The sequence below is a fragment of the Engystomops pustulosus genome, unplaced genomic scaffold (genome assembly GCF_040894005.1).
Source record: "Engystomops pustulosus unplaced genomic scaffold, aEngPut4.maternal MAT_SCAFFOLD_280, whole genome shotgun sequence".
Lineage (NCBI taxonomy): Eukaryota > Metazoa > Chordata > Amphibia > Anura > Leptodactylidae > Engystomops > Engystomops pustulosus.
The window spans coordinates 52,581-70,747 of record NW_027285159.1 but is presented as its reverse complement, the minus strand read 5'-3'; the positions used below and the strand labels follow the sequence as shown (position 1 = coordinate 70,747).

The 18,167-nt window shown below is 60.2% G+C and overlaps 1 protein-coding gene across 2 annotated transcripts; it reads right to left on the bottom strand.

Annotated features, from left to right (window-relative positions):
* Positions 1 to 1,385: 1,385 nt before the first annotated feature.
* Positions 1,386 to 17,095, bottom strand: LOC140110436 (guanine nucleotide-binding protein G(i) subunit alpha-2-like). Of its 2 annotated transcripts, XR_011851479.1 has the most exons (9): positions 16,950 to 17,095; positions 9,168 to 9,309; positions 8,571 to 8,731; positions 7,216 to 7,344; positions 6,664 to 6,793; positions 6,376 to 6,529; positions 3,696 to 3,892; positions 1,602 to 2,563; positions 1,386 to 1,559 (listed from the first exon to the last, which is right to left on the bottom strand). XR_011851479.1 is itself a non-coding variant. In XM_072132230.1 (8 exons), the coding sequence occupies exons 1-7, from the start codon at positions 17,081 to 17,083 to the stop codon at positions 3,702 to 3,704; spliced, it is 1,041 nt and encodes a 346-aa protein (XP_071988331.1). In that variant the 5' UTR covers positions 17,084 to 17,095; the 3' UTR covers positions 1,386 to 2,563; positions 3,696 to 3,701. The 2 variants fall into 2 exon arrangements, 1 of the variants encoding a protein (XP_071988331.1); XM_072132230.1 differs by having other exon boundaries at positions 1,386 to 2,563.
* Between the last annotated feature and the right edge of the window lie 1,072 nt (positions 17,096 to 18,167).

The following is an 18,167-nucleotide window of genomic DNA, read 5'->3' as shown; positions in this document are numbered from 1 at the left end:
GCGGGGCTGTGACTACCTCTCACACAGGATATACAGGCAGGGGGCGGGGCTGTGACTACCTCTCACACAGGATATACAGGCTGGGGGCGGGGCTGGGACCTCTCACACAGGATATACAGGCTGGGGGCGGGGCTGGGACTACCTCACACAGGATATACAGGCAGGGGGCGGGGCTGTGACTACCTCTCACACAGGAGATACAAGCAGGGGGCGGGGCTGTGACCACCTCTCACAAAGGAGATACAGGCAGGGGGCGGGGCTGTGACTACCATCACAGAGGATATACAGGCAGGGGGCGGGGCTGTGACTCCCTCTCACTCAGGATATACAGGCGGGGGGCGGGGCTGTGACTACCATCACACAGGATATACAGGCAGGGGGCGGGGCTGTGACTACCTCTCACACAGGATATACAGACAGGGGGCGGGGCTGTGACTACCTCTCACACAGGATATACAGGCAGGGGGCGGTGCTGTGACTACCTCTCACACAGGATATACAGGCAGGGGGCGGGGCTGTGACCCCCTCTCACACAGGATATACAGGCAGGGGGCGGGGCTGTGACCCCCTCTCACACAGGATATACAGGCAGGGGGCGGGGCTGTGACCACCTCTCACACAGGATATACAGGCAGGGGCGGGGCTGTGACTACCTCTCACACAGGATATACAGGCAGGGGGCGGTGCTGTGACTACCTCTCACACAGGATATACAGGCAGGGGCGGGGCTGTGACTACCTCTCACACAGGATATACAGGCAGGGGGCGGGGCTGTGACTACCTCTCACACAGGATATACAGGCAGGGGGCGGGGCTGTGACTACCTCTCACACAGGATATACAGGCAGGGGGCGGGGTTTGCTGGAGGATCAGCCCCATGTTTGGTGAGGTGTTGTCATCTCTGCGCCATTGTTCCTCCTCTTGCTCTGCACAGGGGGAGACTGTCGGCCATTGCTTCTCCAGAGACAATCATTATCATTCATGACGGATTAGAGGGGCTTTCTCCTTGCTGATCGGTGATGAGACCCCACAGATCACGAGAACCCCCTGTGGCTCCCATAGATGAATGTAGCGTGCGGCCGCGCATGTCCGCCCTGTGTCATCCTGGGGGACCTGATGGAGGAACATTAGACCCTCTGTTCTCGGGATCTGTGGGGTCTCATCATCCTGTGGTGGTAACACCTGAGCACTCACCCGCTGGTCGCTGCCCTAAACCAGATCTGCCCCTCACACAGCCGTTATGGCTTATTGTACATGAAAAGGGACTTTAATATGCAAATGAGCCTCAGGGACTCCTGTGACGTACATAGACGTCATCTCTACAGGACAGCAGCCAAGGGCCCCCCCGCGACAAATCGCCAGCGCAGGAAAGAATCGAGTCTCAGTTTAGTTTCTACATTTTATTATTTAAAACTTTGTGAACAATTTAAGAGAAGAAAAAAAAAAAACTATTAAAGACAGTGGGGGGGGGGGGGGGGGGCTCCGTGTGACCTCTGACCTGGGCAGCGAGGATGAGGGGCTGCTCTTTACCTGCTGATAGGAGCTGCAGGACCTCATACCTGGGGGGGGGGGGCTGCTCTTTAGGCTGCAGGACCTCATACCTGGGGGGGGGGCTGCTCTTTACCTGCTGATAGGAGCTGCAGGACCTCATACCTGGGGGGGGGGGCTGCTCTTTACCTGCTGATAGGAGCTGCAGGACCTCATACCTGGGGGGGGGGCTGCTCTTTACCTGCTGATAGGAGCTGCAGGACCTCATACCTGGGGGGGGGGGGCTGCTCTTTACCTGCTGATAGGAGCTGCAGGACCTCAGGAAAATAAATTAAGCTCAGGGTTTCCCCTTCTGATTAACCTCTTAAGTGCCAGTCCTGAAAACTCTCAGCAAAGAAGAGCTGAACCAGACGCCATCAGCCCCAAAATCCGGGCTCGGTCAGGAGGATTGTGGGAAATGATTAGAGGGCGGAGAATGTAACATAAATTGGGGGTTACGGAGGCCCCGCCCCCCTCCTCGTGCTGGGCTGCAGGGACAATATTAAGATAAAACAGAAAATATATAAAAACGCAAAACACAAAACAGCTGAAGGCACAAAAAGCTACAGGAGCCGCTGCCCCCCCGCCTCTGGGGCGCCTACAGGAATGTGAGGACCGGCAGACACTAACCTGCCGTACAAGGTAAGTAGCGGGGGAGGGGAGGCTGGTGACCGCACGTCGCTCTATACGCCCCTCCATGAGAGGAAGCAGAAGTATTTATGGACAAGAAGGTGTTAACGCTGCACGTGGCCTGGGGCTCCGCGTCATCATGAGACCCTCGCATGCAGACGTGGGGCCCTGCCGCCACGGACCCTGGACACACGTCAGAGGCTTCGCCGGGACACAGCTTGTGCTTTAAGAGACAAACATGGCTGCCGTGTGGTCTTCTCCAGGAGCCAGGGCAGAAGGGGTTAATAACCAGCGCAGCCCCCGCGGCAGGACTCCATCCAGCAGAGGAAAGGTTAATTACAAAATGAGACACTCGGGATAAAAACGGTAAAATCCTGGGGGGCGACTGCTCCCCGACTCCTGCGACCTGCAAAAGGAAGAGGAGACAGTCAGTGACCGCAGGAACTACAACTCCCAGCAGAAAGAGCTGAAATCTCCCAGCATCCCCTGCTTCTTCAGAGGCTTTTAATGGAAAACTCTAGTGTCTTCCACAACCCACAACAAGGGAAAGGTTTTCTTATCCCATCCTGGAAAACTAGTTAACAAACTTCCTTATCAGAGCTTATACTGATGCATTCTGGGATGTGTCAGCAGATTCTGCCAGCAGAATAGTGAGTGCAGCTCTGGGGTATAATACAGGATGTAACTCAGGATCAGTACAGGATAAGTAATGTCATGTATGTACACAGTGACTGCACCAGCAGCAGAATAGTGAGTGCAGCTCTGGGGTATAATACAGGATGTAACTCAGGATCAGTACAGGATAAGTAATGTCATGTATGTACACAGTGACTGCACCAGCAGCAGAATAGTGAGTGCAGCTCTGGAGTATAATACAGGATGTAACTCAGGATCAGTACAGGATAAGTAATGTCATGTATGTACACAGTGACTGCACCAGCAGCAGAATAGTGAGTGCAGCTCTGGAGTATAATACAGGATGTAACTCAGGATCAGTACAGGATAAGTAATGTCATGTATGTACACAGTGACTGCACCAGCAGCAGAATAGTGAGTGCAGCTCTGGGGTATAATACAGGATGTAACTCAGGATCAGTACAGGATAAGTAATGTCATGTATGTACACAGTGACTGCACCAGCAGCAGAATAGTGAGTGCAGCTCTGGGGTATAATACAGGATGTAACTCAGGATCAGTACAGGATAAGTAATGTCATGTATGTACACAGTGACTGCACCAGCAGCAGAATAGTGAGTGCAGCTCTGGAGTATAATACAGGATGTAACTCAGGATCAGTACAGGATAAGTAATGTCATGTATGTACACAGTGACTGCACCAGCAGCAGAATAGTGAGTGCAGCTCTGGGGTATAATACAGGATGTAACTCAGGATCAGTACAGGATAAGTAATGTCATGTATGTACACAGTGACTGCACCAGCAGCAGAATAGTGAGTGCAGCTCTGGGGTATAATACAAGACCCTACAAGTGCCCTAACTGTAATAAATTACTGTCACTGTATAGCACAAGACCCTCACCCAAGGTTAGAAGAGACCACAATCCTTCAGGTTATTTTTGATGATCACATCCGTCACTGCATCAAAAACAAACTGGACATTTTTGGTGTCGGTGGCACAGGTGAAGTGCGTGTAGATCTCCTTGGTGTCCCGTCTCTTGTTCAGGTCCTCAAACTTGCTCTGAATATAACTGGCGGCTTCATCGTACTGGTTTGCACCTGCAGAGAGGAAAGATTCACTGGTTACAGAAGCCAGGGACAGCGTTATGTCACCTCTACTGCCCTGGGCAGACGCCAAAACAATCCGACATGCCTGGAGGAAAAGTCGCCTACGCGGAGAGCGGGAGGAGAAGACAACGTCGCCTACGCGGAGAGCGGGAGGAGAAGCCAACGTCGCCTACGCGGAGAGCGGGAGGAGAAGCCAACGTCGCCTACGCGGAGAGCGGGAGGAGAAGACAACGTCGCCTACGCAGAGAGAGCGGGAGGAGAAGACAACGTCGCCTACGCAGAGAGAGCGGGGAGAAGACAACGTCGCCTACGCGGAGAGCGGGAGGAGAAGACAACGTCGCCTACGCGGAGAGCGGGAGGAGAAGACAACGTCGCCTACGCGGAGAGCGGGAGGAGAAGCCAACGTCGCCTACGCGGAGAGCGGGAGGAGAAGCCAAAGTCGCCTACGCGGAGAGCGGGAGGAGAAGACAACGTCGCCTACGCAGAGAGAGCGGGAGTAGAAGACAACGTCGCCTACGCAGAGAGAGCGGGAGGAGAAGACAACGTCACCTACGCGGAGAGCGAGAGGAGAAGACAACGTCGCCTACGCGGAGAGAGCGGGGAGGAGAAGCCAACGTCGCCTACGCGGAGAGCGGGAGGAGAAGCCAACGTCGCCTACGCGGAGAGCGGGAGGAGAAGCCAACGTCGCCTACACGGAGAGAGCGGGGAGGAGAAGCCAACGTCGCCTACGCGGAGAGCGGGAGGAGAAGCCAACGTCGCCTACGCGGAGAGCGGGAGGAGAAGCCAACGTCGCCTACGCGGAGAGCGGGAGGAGAAGCCAACGTCGCCTACGCGGAGAGCGGGAGGAGAAGCCAACGTCGCCTACGCGGAGAGCGGGAGGAGAAGCCAACGTCGCCTACGCGGAGAGCGGGAGGAGAAGACAACGTCGCCTACGCGGAGAGCGGGAGGAGAAGACAACGTCGCCTACGCAGAGAGAGCGGGAGGAGAAGACAACGTCGCCTACGCAGAGAGAGCGGGAGGAGAAGACAACGTCGCCTACGCGGAGAGCGCAGGGAGAAGACAACGTCGCCTACGCAGAGAGAGCGGAGAGAAGACAACGTCGCCTACGCAGAGAGAGCGGAGAGAAGACAACGTCGCCTACGCAGAGAGAGCGGGAGGAGAAGACAACGTCGCCTACGCAGAGAGAGCGCAGGGAGAAGACAACGTCACCTACGCAGAGAGAGCGGGGAGAAGACAACGTCGCCTACGCAGAGAGAGCGGGAGGAGAAGACAACGTCGTCTACGCGGAGAGCGCAGGGAGAAGACAACGTCGCCTACGCAGAGAGAGCGGAGAGAAGACAACGTCGCCTACGCAGAGAGAGCGGAGAGAAGACAACGTCGCCTACGCAGAGAGAGCGGGAGGAGAAGACAACGTCGCCTACGCAGAGAGAGCGCAGGGAGAAGACAACGTCACCTACGCAGAGAGCGGGAGGAGAAGACAACGTCACCTACGCAGAGAGAGCGGAGAGAAGACAACGTCGCCTACGCAGAGAGAGCGGGAGGAGAAGACAACGTCGCCTACGCAGAGAGAGCGGGAGGAGAAGACAACGTCGCCTACGCGGAGAGCGCAGGGAGAAGACAACGTCGCCTACGCAGAGAGAGCGGAGAGAAGACAACGTCGCCTACGCAGAGAGAGCGGAGAGAAGACAACGTCGCCTACGCAGAGAGAGCGGAGAGAAGACAACGTCGCCTACGCAGAGAGAGCGGGAGGAGAAGACAACGTCGCCTACGCAGAGAGAGCGCAGGGAGAAGACAACGTCACCTACGCAGAGAGAGCGGGGAGAAGACAACGTTGCCTACGCAGAGAGAGCGGGAGGAGAAGACAACGTCGCCTACGCGGAGAGCGCAGGGAGAAGACAACGTCGCCTACGCAGAGAGAGCGGAGAGAAGACAACGTCGCTTACGCAGAGAGAGCGGAGAGAAGACAACGTCGCCTACGCAGAGAGAGCGGGAGGAGAAGACAACGTCGCCTACGCAGAGAGAGCGCAGGGAGAAGACAACGTCACCTACGCAGAGAGAGCGGGGAGAAGACAACGTTGCCTACGCAGAGAGAGCGGGAGGAGAAGACAACGTCGCCTACGCAGAGAGAGCGGAGAGAAGACAACGTCGCCTACGCAGAGAGAGCGGAGAGAAGACAACGTCGCCTACGCGGAGAGCGGGAGGAGAAGACAACGTCACCTATGCGGGGGAGCCAGAGGAGGAAGAGACAGAGCGGGAGGAAGTAAAGACGTCACCTGCGCGGAGAGCGCATAAAGGAGGGGAGGTCACTTACTAGGACTTACAAGAAATTTGTCAGAGGGTGAAATCTTGGTGCCACTTGAAAGGAATTAGATAAACAGTAGAAGAGACGTGGTAGAGGTGGGGGAAGGAATGGAAGGGGCGGTTGTAGAGGGGTAAATACTGGACTGGTGTGAGGTACAGGCCCCAGGCGTCACCTGTGTATTCCGGGAAACAGATGGTGAGCGGACTCTGGGTGATCTTCTCTTCAAACAGGTCCTTCTTGTTAAGGAAGAGGATGATTGACGTCTCTGTGAACCACTTGTTGTTGCAGATGCTGTCGAAGAGCTTCATGCTTTCATGCATCCGATTCTATGGAGTAGAGAACAGAGAGAACGTCAGAGGGGCGTGAAAACTTATGCATCCTCCTGGCATCCCTCCAGAACCACCGCTGGAGTCAGTGGGCATCGCTCTGCATTTCTGGGTCAGAACCTTTAGCCACTCACCATTTCTTCATCCTCTGCCAATACAAGGTCATAAGCGCTAAGAGCCACGCAGAAGATGATGGCCGTCACCCCCTCGAAGCAGTGAATCCATTTCTTCCGCTCAGACCGCTGCCCACCAACATCGAACATCCTGCAGAAAGAGGAAGCGAAAAATCAGGAGATGTCCATGAGCGAGCGTCGTGAGATAGACTGCAGTGGCACAGAGCGGCCACCAGGTGGAGGCGCTGCTCCACATCATGCAGGCAGCGGGGATGATGTCACAGCGACGTACAGACGCACGGCGGTCACTCCGAGGCTTCCGAACGTCGTGTGTGTAACCTGCTACCGAATAAAGGGTTGTCCTACAAACCACTCACAGGATGGACTGTCACCCTCACCCCCCCATAGGTCAGCAGGAGGCCGTGGGGGACATTTATCAGTGGTATTGCTGGGCCACCATCGTAGAGGACTGCAGATTATGTGTGGGGGAGAACATCGGGAGCCATCACTGGGCACCGCTTATTCGGATATGTAGGGACAGGACGATGCGGCGCTATCCCGCATTATACGCACTTGAAGTGGAGATCTTTGAAGGTGAAATGCGTCTCCACAATCCCGGTGGTCTTCACCCTGGTCCGGAGGACGTCCTGCTGTGTGGGCACATAGTCCGAGCGGGCGATCCGCTCCAGGTCATTCAGGTAACTGCGGAGAAAGCAGAATTACAATCATCCGGACGCCATCCTGCAGAGCATCGCACCACACGCCAGCCACGTCTCAACATGTTGCCAGTCCCCACAGGAGATGAGAAAACATCCTAACACGGGCTCCCGGGAGCCCCTCACTTACCACCCTGCTAATTAATATCGTTTTGACCTCGTTATCGCTTCTAATGAGCCACTTATGCAGCTGCCACAGAAGTTATTATTGTGGAGAGAACATTAACCCCCGAGGGGCCAAGCTACAAACAAGACCCCTGGGGCCCCGGCTGTGCTGAGGGATAATAGACGAGTCCCACAGCGCCGCACAGTCCAGAGGTATCAGAACCAGATATTGTTCAGTGCGTGGAGTCACAGCTTCCCGACGTCTGGACCTTGGGGCGTTGTACACACTTTGCATTTTTTCCGCTGATGACACGACATGATCTATGGATCCGCCACCCCGGGGCTCCTAATGCAAACCCGGATTTGCATTTCTAGAATTTATTATTAACCACTTGTCTGCTGGAGGATGGAAATGTGTGCGGGCAGGAAAATAAATCTGCACATACAGCTTCATTACTACATACTCTCTAATATCCAGACCTCTGCTGCCTGTCAGTGACTAGAAAGAGGCTTAAAACTCATAGGACCCTGTTCCAGTTCACGCACAGCTGTTGGTCTGTTCCAATGTATCAGCTCAGAGCCATCCGCTCGGAGACTCACTGGGTGACAACCAACATGGCTGCCACGAGGGTGCCTGTAGGTGGTCCATGCTGCTGCACAATGCTGGGGTGCCTCCGCTGGGTGACCCAAGGAGATGCCCCACGAGTATCACCAATAGCCCCTGAGCCATGGGGCAGCACCGGATCACTGAAGGGTTAATCTGCTACCAGCTGCCGGGATGATTTGCATCTAGGAACAAGTTACATGCAAACAGTTTTCGTTGCAGATTGTGCACAATCCAAATATAGGAAACTGAGGCCGGGGATCACCGGAGGCTGCGGGGTCATCCGCCCTACTGTGTGAACGAATCCCAACGAGTCCCCCGCAGACTAAGATAACACTGGACACCAAACCTCCCCAGGACCCAGCAGCATCGCCCATAGCAACCTGAAGAGCCATGGAAAATACTGACTCATCCGCAGGCAAATGTATGCAAAGCACCGGGAGCCTCCAGACATCGTCCCTCACATGACATCCTGGGGCCCCCCTTATGTCCCCGATACTCACTAGGCCGCCGAGTCATTGAGCTGGTACTCGCGGGAGCGGTTGAAGCAGGTCTGCACACCCGGGTCTGCCCACAATCTGCGGATCACTCCGGCCAGGTCATCAGGAAGGATCCCCTGCTCCTCCGCGGTGCACGACAACGCAAACAGCTGCCGGGCGTCATCCTGCGGACAGAGAACGGGCGAGAGCGTCACATAGAGTCACGTACATGGGGCAGGGGAGCAGAGATACAACCAGATCACCACTGGTGCCCACTCAACGCAAGACCTCATGTGACCACTCAAGTCACAATACAAGTGATCGGCCACTCGCCCCCACACCCGCGCTGCACCTGTGTCCTCACTTATAGGGCTGCAGTTCAGTGCGAGCCTCCATCAGGGACCTCAATGCCTGCAACTTTTTGTAGTGCTGATGTAACTGGGATCTCCGGCTCCTCCTGGATGTGATAATTAGCTGCAGAGTCGCCAGGGACGGGGTAATCTAATTAGGAGCAGGTCCTGGGAGCCCTGGTAAGCTCAGTCCTCATTAGTCTCCGCTCCTTGCAATCTTTAACACCTTCCTCCCCACAGTCTCCCCATTACGCTGCAGACTATCACTCACCGCTCGGGCAGAGTCTCCAAAGTCAATCTTCAGGTTCCCCATCGCCTTTATTATTGCCATGATAGACTGGATGGTGTTACTGTAGACCACGGCCCGGTACTGCCGGCACTCCTCCTCTGAGTAACCGTCTTCATGGATAATCCTGGAAGATTACAGCGTGTAATACTGTGTGCCAAGAGGGATTATACACAACTAGGTCCAACACATTGCAGGACCAGCCCGGAACTAGGCCCTCCCACACACCAGGACCATGGGACCAGCCACCCGGAACTAGGAAGCCCCCGGACCATGGGACCAGCCACCCGGAACTAGGAACCCCCAGGACCATGGGACCAACCACCCGGAACTAGGAGCCCCCAGGACCATGGGACCAGCCACCTGGAACTAGGAAGCCCCAGGACCATGGGACCAACCACCCGGAACTAGGAAGCCTCAGGACCATGGGACCAGCCACCCGGAACTAGGAAGCCCCAGGACCATGGGACCAGCCACCCGGAACTAGGAGCCCCCAGGACCATGGGACCAGCCACCCGGAACTAGGAGCCCCCAGGACCATGGGAAGAGCCACCCGGAACTAGGAAGCCCCAGGACCATGGGAAGAGCCACCCGGAACTAGGATCCCCCAGGACCATGGGACCAGCCACCCGGAACTAGGATCCCCCAGGACCATGGGAAGAACCACCCGGAACTAGGAAGCCCCAGGACCATGGGAAGAGCCACCCGGAACTAGGATCCCCCAGGACCATGGGACCAGCCACCCGGAACTAGGAAGCCTCAGGACCATGGGACCAGCCACCCAGAACTAGGAGCCCCCAGGACAACGGGACCAGCCACCTGGAACTAGGAAGCCTCAGGACCATGGGAAGAGCCACCCGGAACTAGGATCCCCCAGGACCATGGGACCAGCCACCCGGAACTAGGAAGCCTCAGGACCATGGGACCAGCCACCCAGAACTAGGAGCCCCCAGGACAACGGGACCAGCCACCCGGAACTAGGAAGCCTCAGGACCATGGGACCAGCCACCCGGAACTAGGAGCCCCCAGGACCATGGGACCAGCCACCCGGAACTAGGAAGCCTCAGGACCATGGGACCAGCCACCCAGAACTAGGAGCCCCCAGGACAACGGGACCAGCCACCCGGAACTAGGAAGCCTCAGGACCATGGGACCAGCCACCCGGAACTAGGAGCCCCCAGGACAACGGGACCAGCCACCCGGAACTAGGAAGCCCCAGGACCATGGGACCAACCACCCGGAACTAGGAGCCCCCAGGACCATGGGACCAACCACCCGGAACTAGGAGCCCCCAGGACCACGGGACCAGCCACCCAGAACTAGGAAGCCCCAGGACCATGGGACCAACCACCCGGAACTAGGAAGCCCCAGGACCATGGGACCAACCACCCGGAACTAGGAAGCCCCAGGACCATGGGACCAACCACCCGGAACTAGGAGCCACAGGACCAGCCACCCGGAACTAGGAAGCCCCCGGACCATGGGACCAGCCACCCGGAACTAGGAAGCCCCAGGACCATGGGACCAACCACCCAGAACTAGGAGCCCCCAAGACCATGGGACCAACCACCCGGAACTAGGAGCCCCCAGGACCACGGGACCAGCCACCCAGAACTAGGAAGCCCCAGGACCATGGGACCAACCACCCGGAACTAGGAAGCCCCAAGACCATGGGACCAACCACCCGGAACTAGGAAGCCCCAGGACCATGGGACCAACCACCCGGAACTAGGAAGCCCCAGGACCATGGGACCAACCACCCGGAACTAGGAGCCACAGGACCAGCCACCCGGAACTAGGAAGCCCCCGGACCATGGGACCAGCCACCCGGAACTAGGAAGCCCCCGGACCATGGGACCAGCCACCCGGAACTAGGAAGCCCCAGGACCATGGGACCAGCCACCCGGAACTAGGAAGCCCCAGGACCATGGGACCAGCCACCCGGAACTAGGAAGCCCCAGGACCATGGGACCAGCCACCCGGAACTAGGAAGCCCCAGGACCATGAGACCAGCCACAGGGAACTAGGAAGCCCCCGGACCATGGGACCAGCCACCCGGAACTAGGAAGCCCCCGGACCATGGGACCAACCACCCGGAACTAGGAGCCACAGGACCAGCCACCCGGAACTAGGAACCCCCAGGACCATGAGACCAGCCACCCGGAACTAGGAAGCCCCAGGACCATGGGACCAACCACCCGGAACTAGGAACCCCCAGGACCATGAGACCAGCCACCCGGAACTAGGAACCCCCAGGACCATGAGACCAGCCACCCGGGACTAGGAGCCCCCAGGACCATGGGACCAGCCACCCGGAACTAGGAGCCCCCAGGACCATGGGACCAACCACCCGGAACTAGGAAGCCTCAGGACCATGGGACCAGCCACCCGGAACTAGAAAGCCCCAGGACCATGGGACCAGCCACCCGGAACTAGGAAGCCCCAGGACCATGGGACCAGCCACCCGGAACTAGGAACCCTCAGGACCATGGGAAGAGCCACCCGGAACTAGGAGCCCCCAGGACCATGAGACCAGCCACCCGGAACTAGGAAGCCCAAGGACCATGGGACCAGCCACCCGGAACTAGGAGCCCCCAGGACCATGGGACCAGCCACCAGAACTAGGAGCCCCCAGGACCATGGGACCAGCCACCCGGAACTAGGAAGCCACCGGACCATGGGACCAGCCACCCGGAACTAGGAGCCCCCAGGACCATGGGACCAGCCACCTGGAACTAGGAAGCCCAGGACCATGGGACCAACCACCCGGAACGAGGAAGCCTCAGGACCATGGGACCAGCCACCCGGAACTAGGAAGCCCCAGGACCATGGGACCAGCCACCCGGAACTAGGAGCCCCCAGGACCATGGGACCAGCCACCCGGAACTAGGAAGCCCCAGGACCATGGGAAGAGCCAACCGGAACTAGGAAGCCCCAGGACCATGGGAAGAGCCACCCGGAACTAGGAAGCCCCAGGACCATGGGAAGAGCCACCCGGAACTAGGAGCCCCCAGGACCATGGGACCAGCCACCCGGAACTAGGAAGCCTCAGGACCATGGGACCAGCCACCCAGAACTAGGAGCCCCCAGGACAACGGGACCAGCCACCCGAAACTAGGAAGCCCCAGGACCATGGGACCAACCACCCGGAACTAGGAGCCCCCAGGACCATGGGACCAACCACCCGGAACTAGGAGCCCCCAGGACCACGGGACCAGCCACCCAGAACTAGGAAGCCCCAGGACCATGGGACCAACCACCCGGAACTAGGAAGCCCCAGGACCATGGGACCAACCACCCGGAACTAGGAAGCCCCAGGACCATGGGACCAACCACCCGGAACTAGGAGCCACAGGACCAGCCACCCGGAACTAGGAAGCCCCCGGACCATGGGACCAGCCACCCGGAACTAGGAAGCCCCAGGACCATGGGACCAACCACCCAGAACTAGGAGCCCCCAAGACCATGGGACCAACCACCCGGAACTAGGAGCCCCCAGGACCACGGGACCAGCCACCCAGAACTAGGAAGCCCCCGGACCATGGGACCAGCCACCCGGAACTAGGAAGCCCCAGGACCATGGGAAGAGCCACCCGGAACTAGGAAGCCCCAGGACCATGGGAAGAGCCACCCGGAACTAGGAAGCCCCAGGACCATGGGAAGAGCCACCCGGAACTAGGATCCCCCAGGACCATGGGACCAGCCACCCGGAACTAGGAAGCCTCAGGACCATGGGACCAGCCACCCAGAACTAGGAGCCCCCAGGACAACGGGACCAGCCACCCGAAACTAGGAAGCCCCAGGACCATGGGACCAACCACCCGGAACTAGGAGCCCCCAGGACCATGGGACCAACCACCCGGAACTAGGAGCCCCCAGGACCACGGGACCAGCCACCCAGAACTAGGAAGCCCCAGGACCATGGGACCAACCACCCGGAACTAGGAAGCCCCAGGACCATGGGACCAACCACCCGGAACTAGGAAGCCCCAGGACCATGGGACCAACCACCCGGAACTAGGAAGCCCCAGGACCATGGGACCAACCACCCGGAACTAGGAGCCACAGGACCAGCCACCCGGAACTAGGAAGCCCCCGGACCATGGGACCAGCCACCCGGAACTAGGAAGCCCCAGGACCATGGGACCAACCACCCAGAACTAGGAGCCCCCAAGACCATGGGACCAACCACCCGGAACTAGGAGCCCCCAGGACCACGGGACCAGCCACCCAGAACTAGGAAGCCCCCGGACCATGGGACCAGCCACCCGGAACTAGGAAGCCCCAGGACCATGGGACCAGCCACCCGGAACTAGGAGCCCCCAGGACCATGGGACCAGCCACCCGGAACTAGGAGCCCCCAGGACCATGGGACCAACCACCCGGAACTAGGAAGCCTCAGGACCATGGGACCAGCCACCCGGAACTAGAAAGCCCCAGGACCATGGGACCAGCCACCCGGAACTAGGAAGCCCCAGGACCATGAAACCAGCCACCCGGAACTAGGAACCCTCAGGACCATGGGAAGAGCCACCCGGAACTAGGAGCCCCCAGGACCATGAGACCAGCCACCCGGAACTAGGAAGCCCCAGGACCATGAGACCAGCCACCCGGAACTAGGAGCCCCCAGGACAACGGGACCAGCCACCCGGAACTAGGAAGCCCCAGGACCATGGGACCAACCACCCGGAACTAGGAGCCCCCAGGACCATGGGACCAGCCACCCGGAACTAGGAGCCCCCAGGACCATGGGACCAGCCACCCGGAACTAGGAGCCCCCAGGACCATGGGACCAGCCACCCGGAACTAGGAGCCCCCAGGACCATGGGACCAGCCACCCGGAACTAGGAAGCCCCCGGACCATGGGACCAGCCACCCGGAACTAGGAGCCCCCAGGACCATGGGACCAGCCACCTGGAACTAGGAAGCCCCAGGACCATGGGACCAACCACCCGGAACTAGGAAGCCTCAGGACCATGGGACCAGCCACCCGGAACTAGGAAGCCCCAGGACCATGGGACCAGCCACCCGGAACTAGGAGCCCCCAGGACCATGGGACCAGCCACCCGGAACTAGGAAGCCCCAGGACCATGGGAAGAGCCACCCGGAACTAGGAAGCCCCAGGACCATGGGAAGAGCCACCCGGAACTAGGATCCCCCAGGACCATGGGACCAGCCACCCGGAACTAGGAAGCCTCAGGACCATGGGACCAGCCACCCGGAACTAGGAGCCCCCAGGACAACGGGACCAGCCACCCGGAACTAGGAAGCCCCAGGACCATGGGACCAACCACCCGGAACTAGGAGCCCCCAGGACCACGGGACCAGCCACCCAGAACTAGGAAGCCCCAGGACCATGGGACCAACCACCCGGAACTAGGAAGCCCCAGGACCATGGGACCAACCACCCGGAACTAGGAAGCCCCAGGACCATGGGACCAACCACCCGGAACTAGGAAGCCCCAGGACCATGGGACCAACCACCCGGAACTAGGAGCCACAGGACCAGCCACCCGGAACTAGGAAGCCCCCGGACCATGGGACCAGCCAGCCGGAACTAGGAAGCCCCAGGACCATGGGACCAACCACCCAGAACTAGGAGCCCCCAAGACCATGGGACCAACCACCCGGAACTAGGAGCCCCCAGGACCACGGGACCAGCCACCCAGAACTAAGAAGCCCCAGGACCATGGGACCAACCACCCGGAACTAGGAAGCCCCAGGACCATGGGACCAACCACCCGGAACTAGGAAGCCCCAGGACCATGGGACCAACCACCCGGAACTAGGAGCCACAGGACCAGCCACCCGGAACTAGGAAGCCCCCGGACCATGGGACCAGCCACACGGAACTAGGAAGCCCCCGGACCATGGGACCAGCCACCCGGAACTAGGAAGCCCCCGGACCATGGGACCAGCCACCCGGAACTAGGAAGCCCCAGGACCATGGGACCAGCCACCCGGAACTAGGAAGCCCCAGGACCATGGGACCAGCCACCCGGAACTAGGAAGCCCCAGGACCATGGGACCAGCCACCCGGAACTAGGAAGCCCCAGGACCATGGGACCAGCCACCCGGAACTAGGAAGCCCCAGGACCATGAGACCAGCCACAGGGAACTAGGAAGCCCCCGGACCATGGGACCAGCCACCCGGAACTAGGAAGCCCCCGGACCATGGGACCAGCCACCCGGAACTAGGAAGCCCCCGGACCATGGGACCAACCACCCGGAACTAGGAGCCACAGGACCAGCCACCCGGAACTAGGAACCCCCAGGACCATGAGACCAGCCACCCGGAACTAGGAAGCCCCAGGACCATGGGACCAACCACCCGGAACTAGGAACCCCCAGGACCATGAGACCAGCCACCCGGAACTAGGAACCCCCAGGACCATGAGACCAGCCACCCGGGACTAGGAGCCCCCAGGACCATGGGACCAGCCACCCGGAACTAGGAGCCCCCAGGACCATGGGACCAGCCACCCGGAACTAGGAACCCCCAGGACCATGGGACCAGCCACCCGGAACTAGGAACCCCCAGGACCAGGGGACCAACCACCCGGAACTAGGAACCCCCAGAACCATGAGACCAGCCACCCGGAACTAGGAAGCCCCAGGACCATGGGACCAGCCACCCGGAACTAGGAAGCCCCAGGACCATGGGACCAACCACCCGGAACTAGGAGCCCCCAGGACCACGGGACCAGCCACCTGGAACTAGGAAGCCCCAGGACCATGGGAAGAGCCACCCGGAACTAGGAGCCCCCAGGACCACGGGACCAGCCACCCGGAACTAGGAACCCCCAGGACCATGAGACCAGCCACCCGGAACTAGGAGCCCCCAGGACCATGGGACCAGCCACCCGGAACTAGGAACCCCCAGGACCATGGGACCAGCCACCCAGAACTAGGAGCCCCCAGGACCACGGGACCAGCCACCCAGAACTAGGAGCCCCCAGGACCACGGGACCAGCCACCCGGAACTAGAAAGCCCCAGGACCACGGGACCAACCACCCGGAACTAGGAACCCCCAGGACCATGGGACCAACCACCCGGAACTAGGAACCCTCAGGACCATGGGAAGAGCCACCCGGAACTAGGAGCCCCCAGGACCACGGGACCAGCCACCCGGAACTAGGAAGCCCCAGGACCATGGGACCAGCCACCCGGAACTAGGAAGCCCCAGGACCATGAGACCAGCCACCCGGAACTAGGAGCCCCCAGGACCATGGGACCAGCCACCCGGAACTAGGAACCCCCAGGACCATGGGACCAGCCACCCGGAACTAGGAAGCCCCAGGACCATGGGACCAGCCACCCGGAACTAGGAGCCCCCAGGACCATGGGACCAGCCACCCGGAACTAGGAAGCCCCAGGACCATGGGACCAGCCACCCGGAACTAGGAAGCCCCAGGACCATGGGACCAGCCACCCGGAACTAGGAAGCCCCAGGACCATGGGACCAGCCACCCGGAACTAGGAAGCCCCAGGACCATGGGACCAGCCACCCGGAACTAGGAACCCCCAGGACCATGGGATCAGCCACCCGGAACTAGGAGCCACAGGACCAGCCACCCGGAACTAGGAACCCCCAGGACCATGGAACCTGTCACTCAGAACCAGGAACCGCCAGGACCATGGGAACAGCCACCTGGAACCAGGACCCCCACACCACAGGACCAGCAACCAAGTCTGGCACTAGGCCCCCACATTTGAGAATCTGCTTCCTGGAACCTCAGAGGAGGATGAGGTGTAGCAGGACTTACTTCATCTGCTTTACGATTGTGCTTTTACCGGATTCTCCCGCACCTGAAAGAAGGAAGAGACGATTAGAAGCCGCTCCCAACGCTGCAGCTACACGAGGACAACTGAGGAGAGGGGACGTTGTGCGCACATCCATCTCTCCGCGCCATTTCCCACACTGTCATTCACGTCTGAAGCGTTAAATGGGGGCTCGCGTTTATCTAGAGCCGAGGGCTGGACATGAGCGGCTACAGCGAGCAGCCATGTGTGAGGATATCAAAGCCGCAGAGACCCAGATGAGAGAGACGCCGGCCCCACATGAGGGGGAGGATTAGTTATACTCAGCTGACTGTCCACAAGAACCTAACGGACCGTAGAGGGGTTCTGGACAGCGCCCATGGGGGGTGGGGTGCAGCGCCCATGGGGGTGGGGTGCGGGAGCCAAGGGGACCAGCGTCCATGGGGGGTGGGGTGCGGGAGCCAAGGGGTGCAGCGCCCATGGGGGGTGGGGTGCGGGAGCCAAGGGGTGCAGCGCCCATGGGGGTGGGGTGCGGGAGCCAAGGGGACCAGCGCCCATGGGGGGTGGGGTGCGGGAGCCAAGGGGACCAGCGCCCATGGGGGTGGGGTGCGGGAGCCAAGGGGACCAGCGCCCATGGGGGGTGGGGTGCAGCGCCCATGGGGGTGGGGTGCGGGAGCCAAGGGGACCAGCGTCCATGGGGGGTGGGGTGCGGGAGCCAAGGGGTGCAGCGCCCATGGGGGGTGGGGTGCGGGAGCCAAGGGGTGCAGCGCCCATGGGGGGTGGGGTGCGGGAGCCAAGGGGTGCAGCGCCCATGGGGGTGGGGTGCGGGAGCCAAGGGGACCAGCGCCCATGGGGGGTGGGGTGCGGGAGCCAAGGGGACCAGCGCCCATGGGGGGTGGGGTGCGGGAGCCAAGGGGTGCAGCGCCCATGGGGGGTGGGGTGCGGGAGCCAAGGGGTGCAGCGCCCATGGGGGGTGGGGTGCGGGAGCCAAGGGGTGCAGCGCCCATGGGGGGTGGGGTGCGGGGGCCAAGGGGTGCAGCGCCTGGCCAGTGACAAAGAAGAGGGGGAGGGGGTGATGGACGCAGGTGTCTGAGCCCAGTCAGAACCAGGCAAGTGCCCACAAGGGTGCGGGACAGTGAGGGTAGGAGGGGTGAGGGAGCCAATAGGACCAGTGCCCATGTGGGGTGGGGTGCGGGGGCCAACGGGGTGTGACCAGAGCCAGT

Coding starts and splice junctions, on each gene's coding strand:
- LOC140110436 (XM_072132230.1), bottom strand. CDS start 17,083: ATGGATGTGCGCACAACGTCCCCTCTCCTCAGTTGTCCTCGTGTAGCT. Junction 8,732..9,167: donor TTGGAGACTCTGCCCGAGCG/GTGAGTGATAGT, acceptor CTCTGTCCGCAG/GATGACGCCCGGCAGCTGTT. Junction 6,530..6,663: donor TGGCAGAGGATGAAGAAATG/GTGAGTGGCTAA, acceptor TCTACTCCATAG/AATCGGATGCATGAAAGCAT.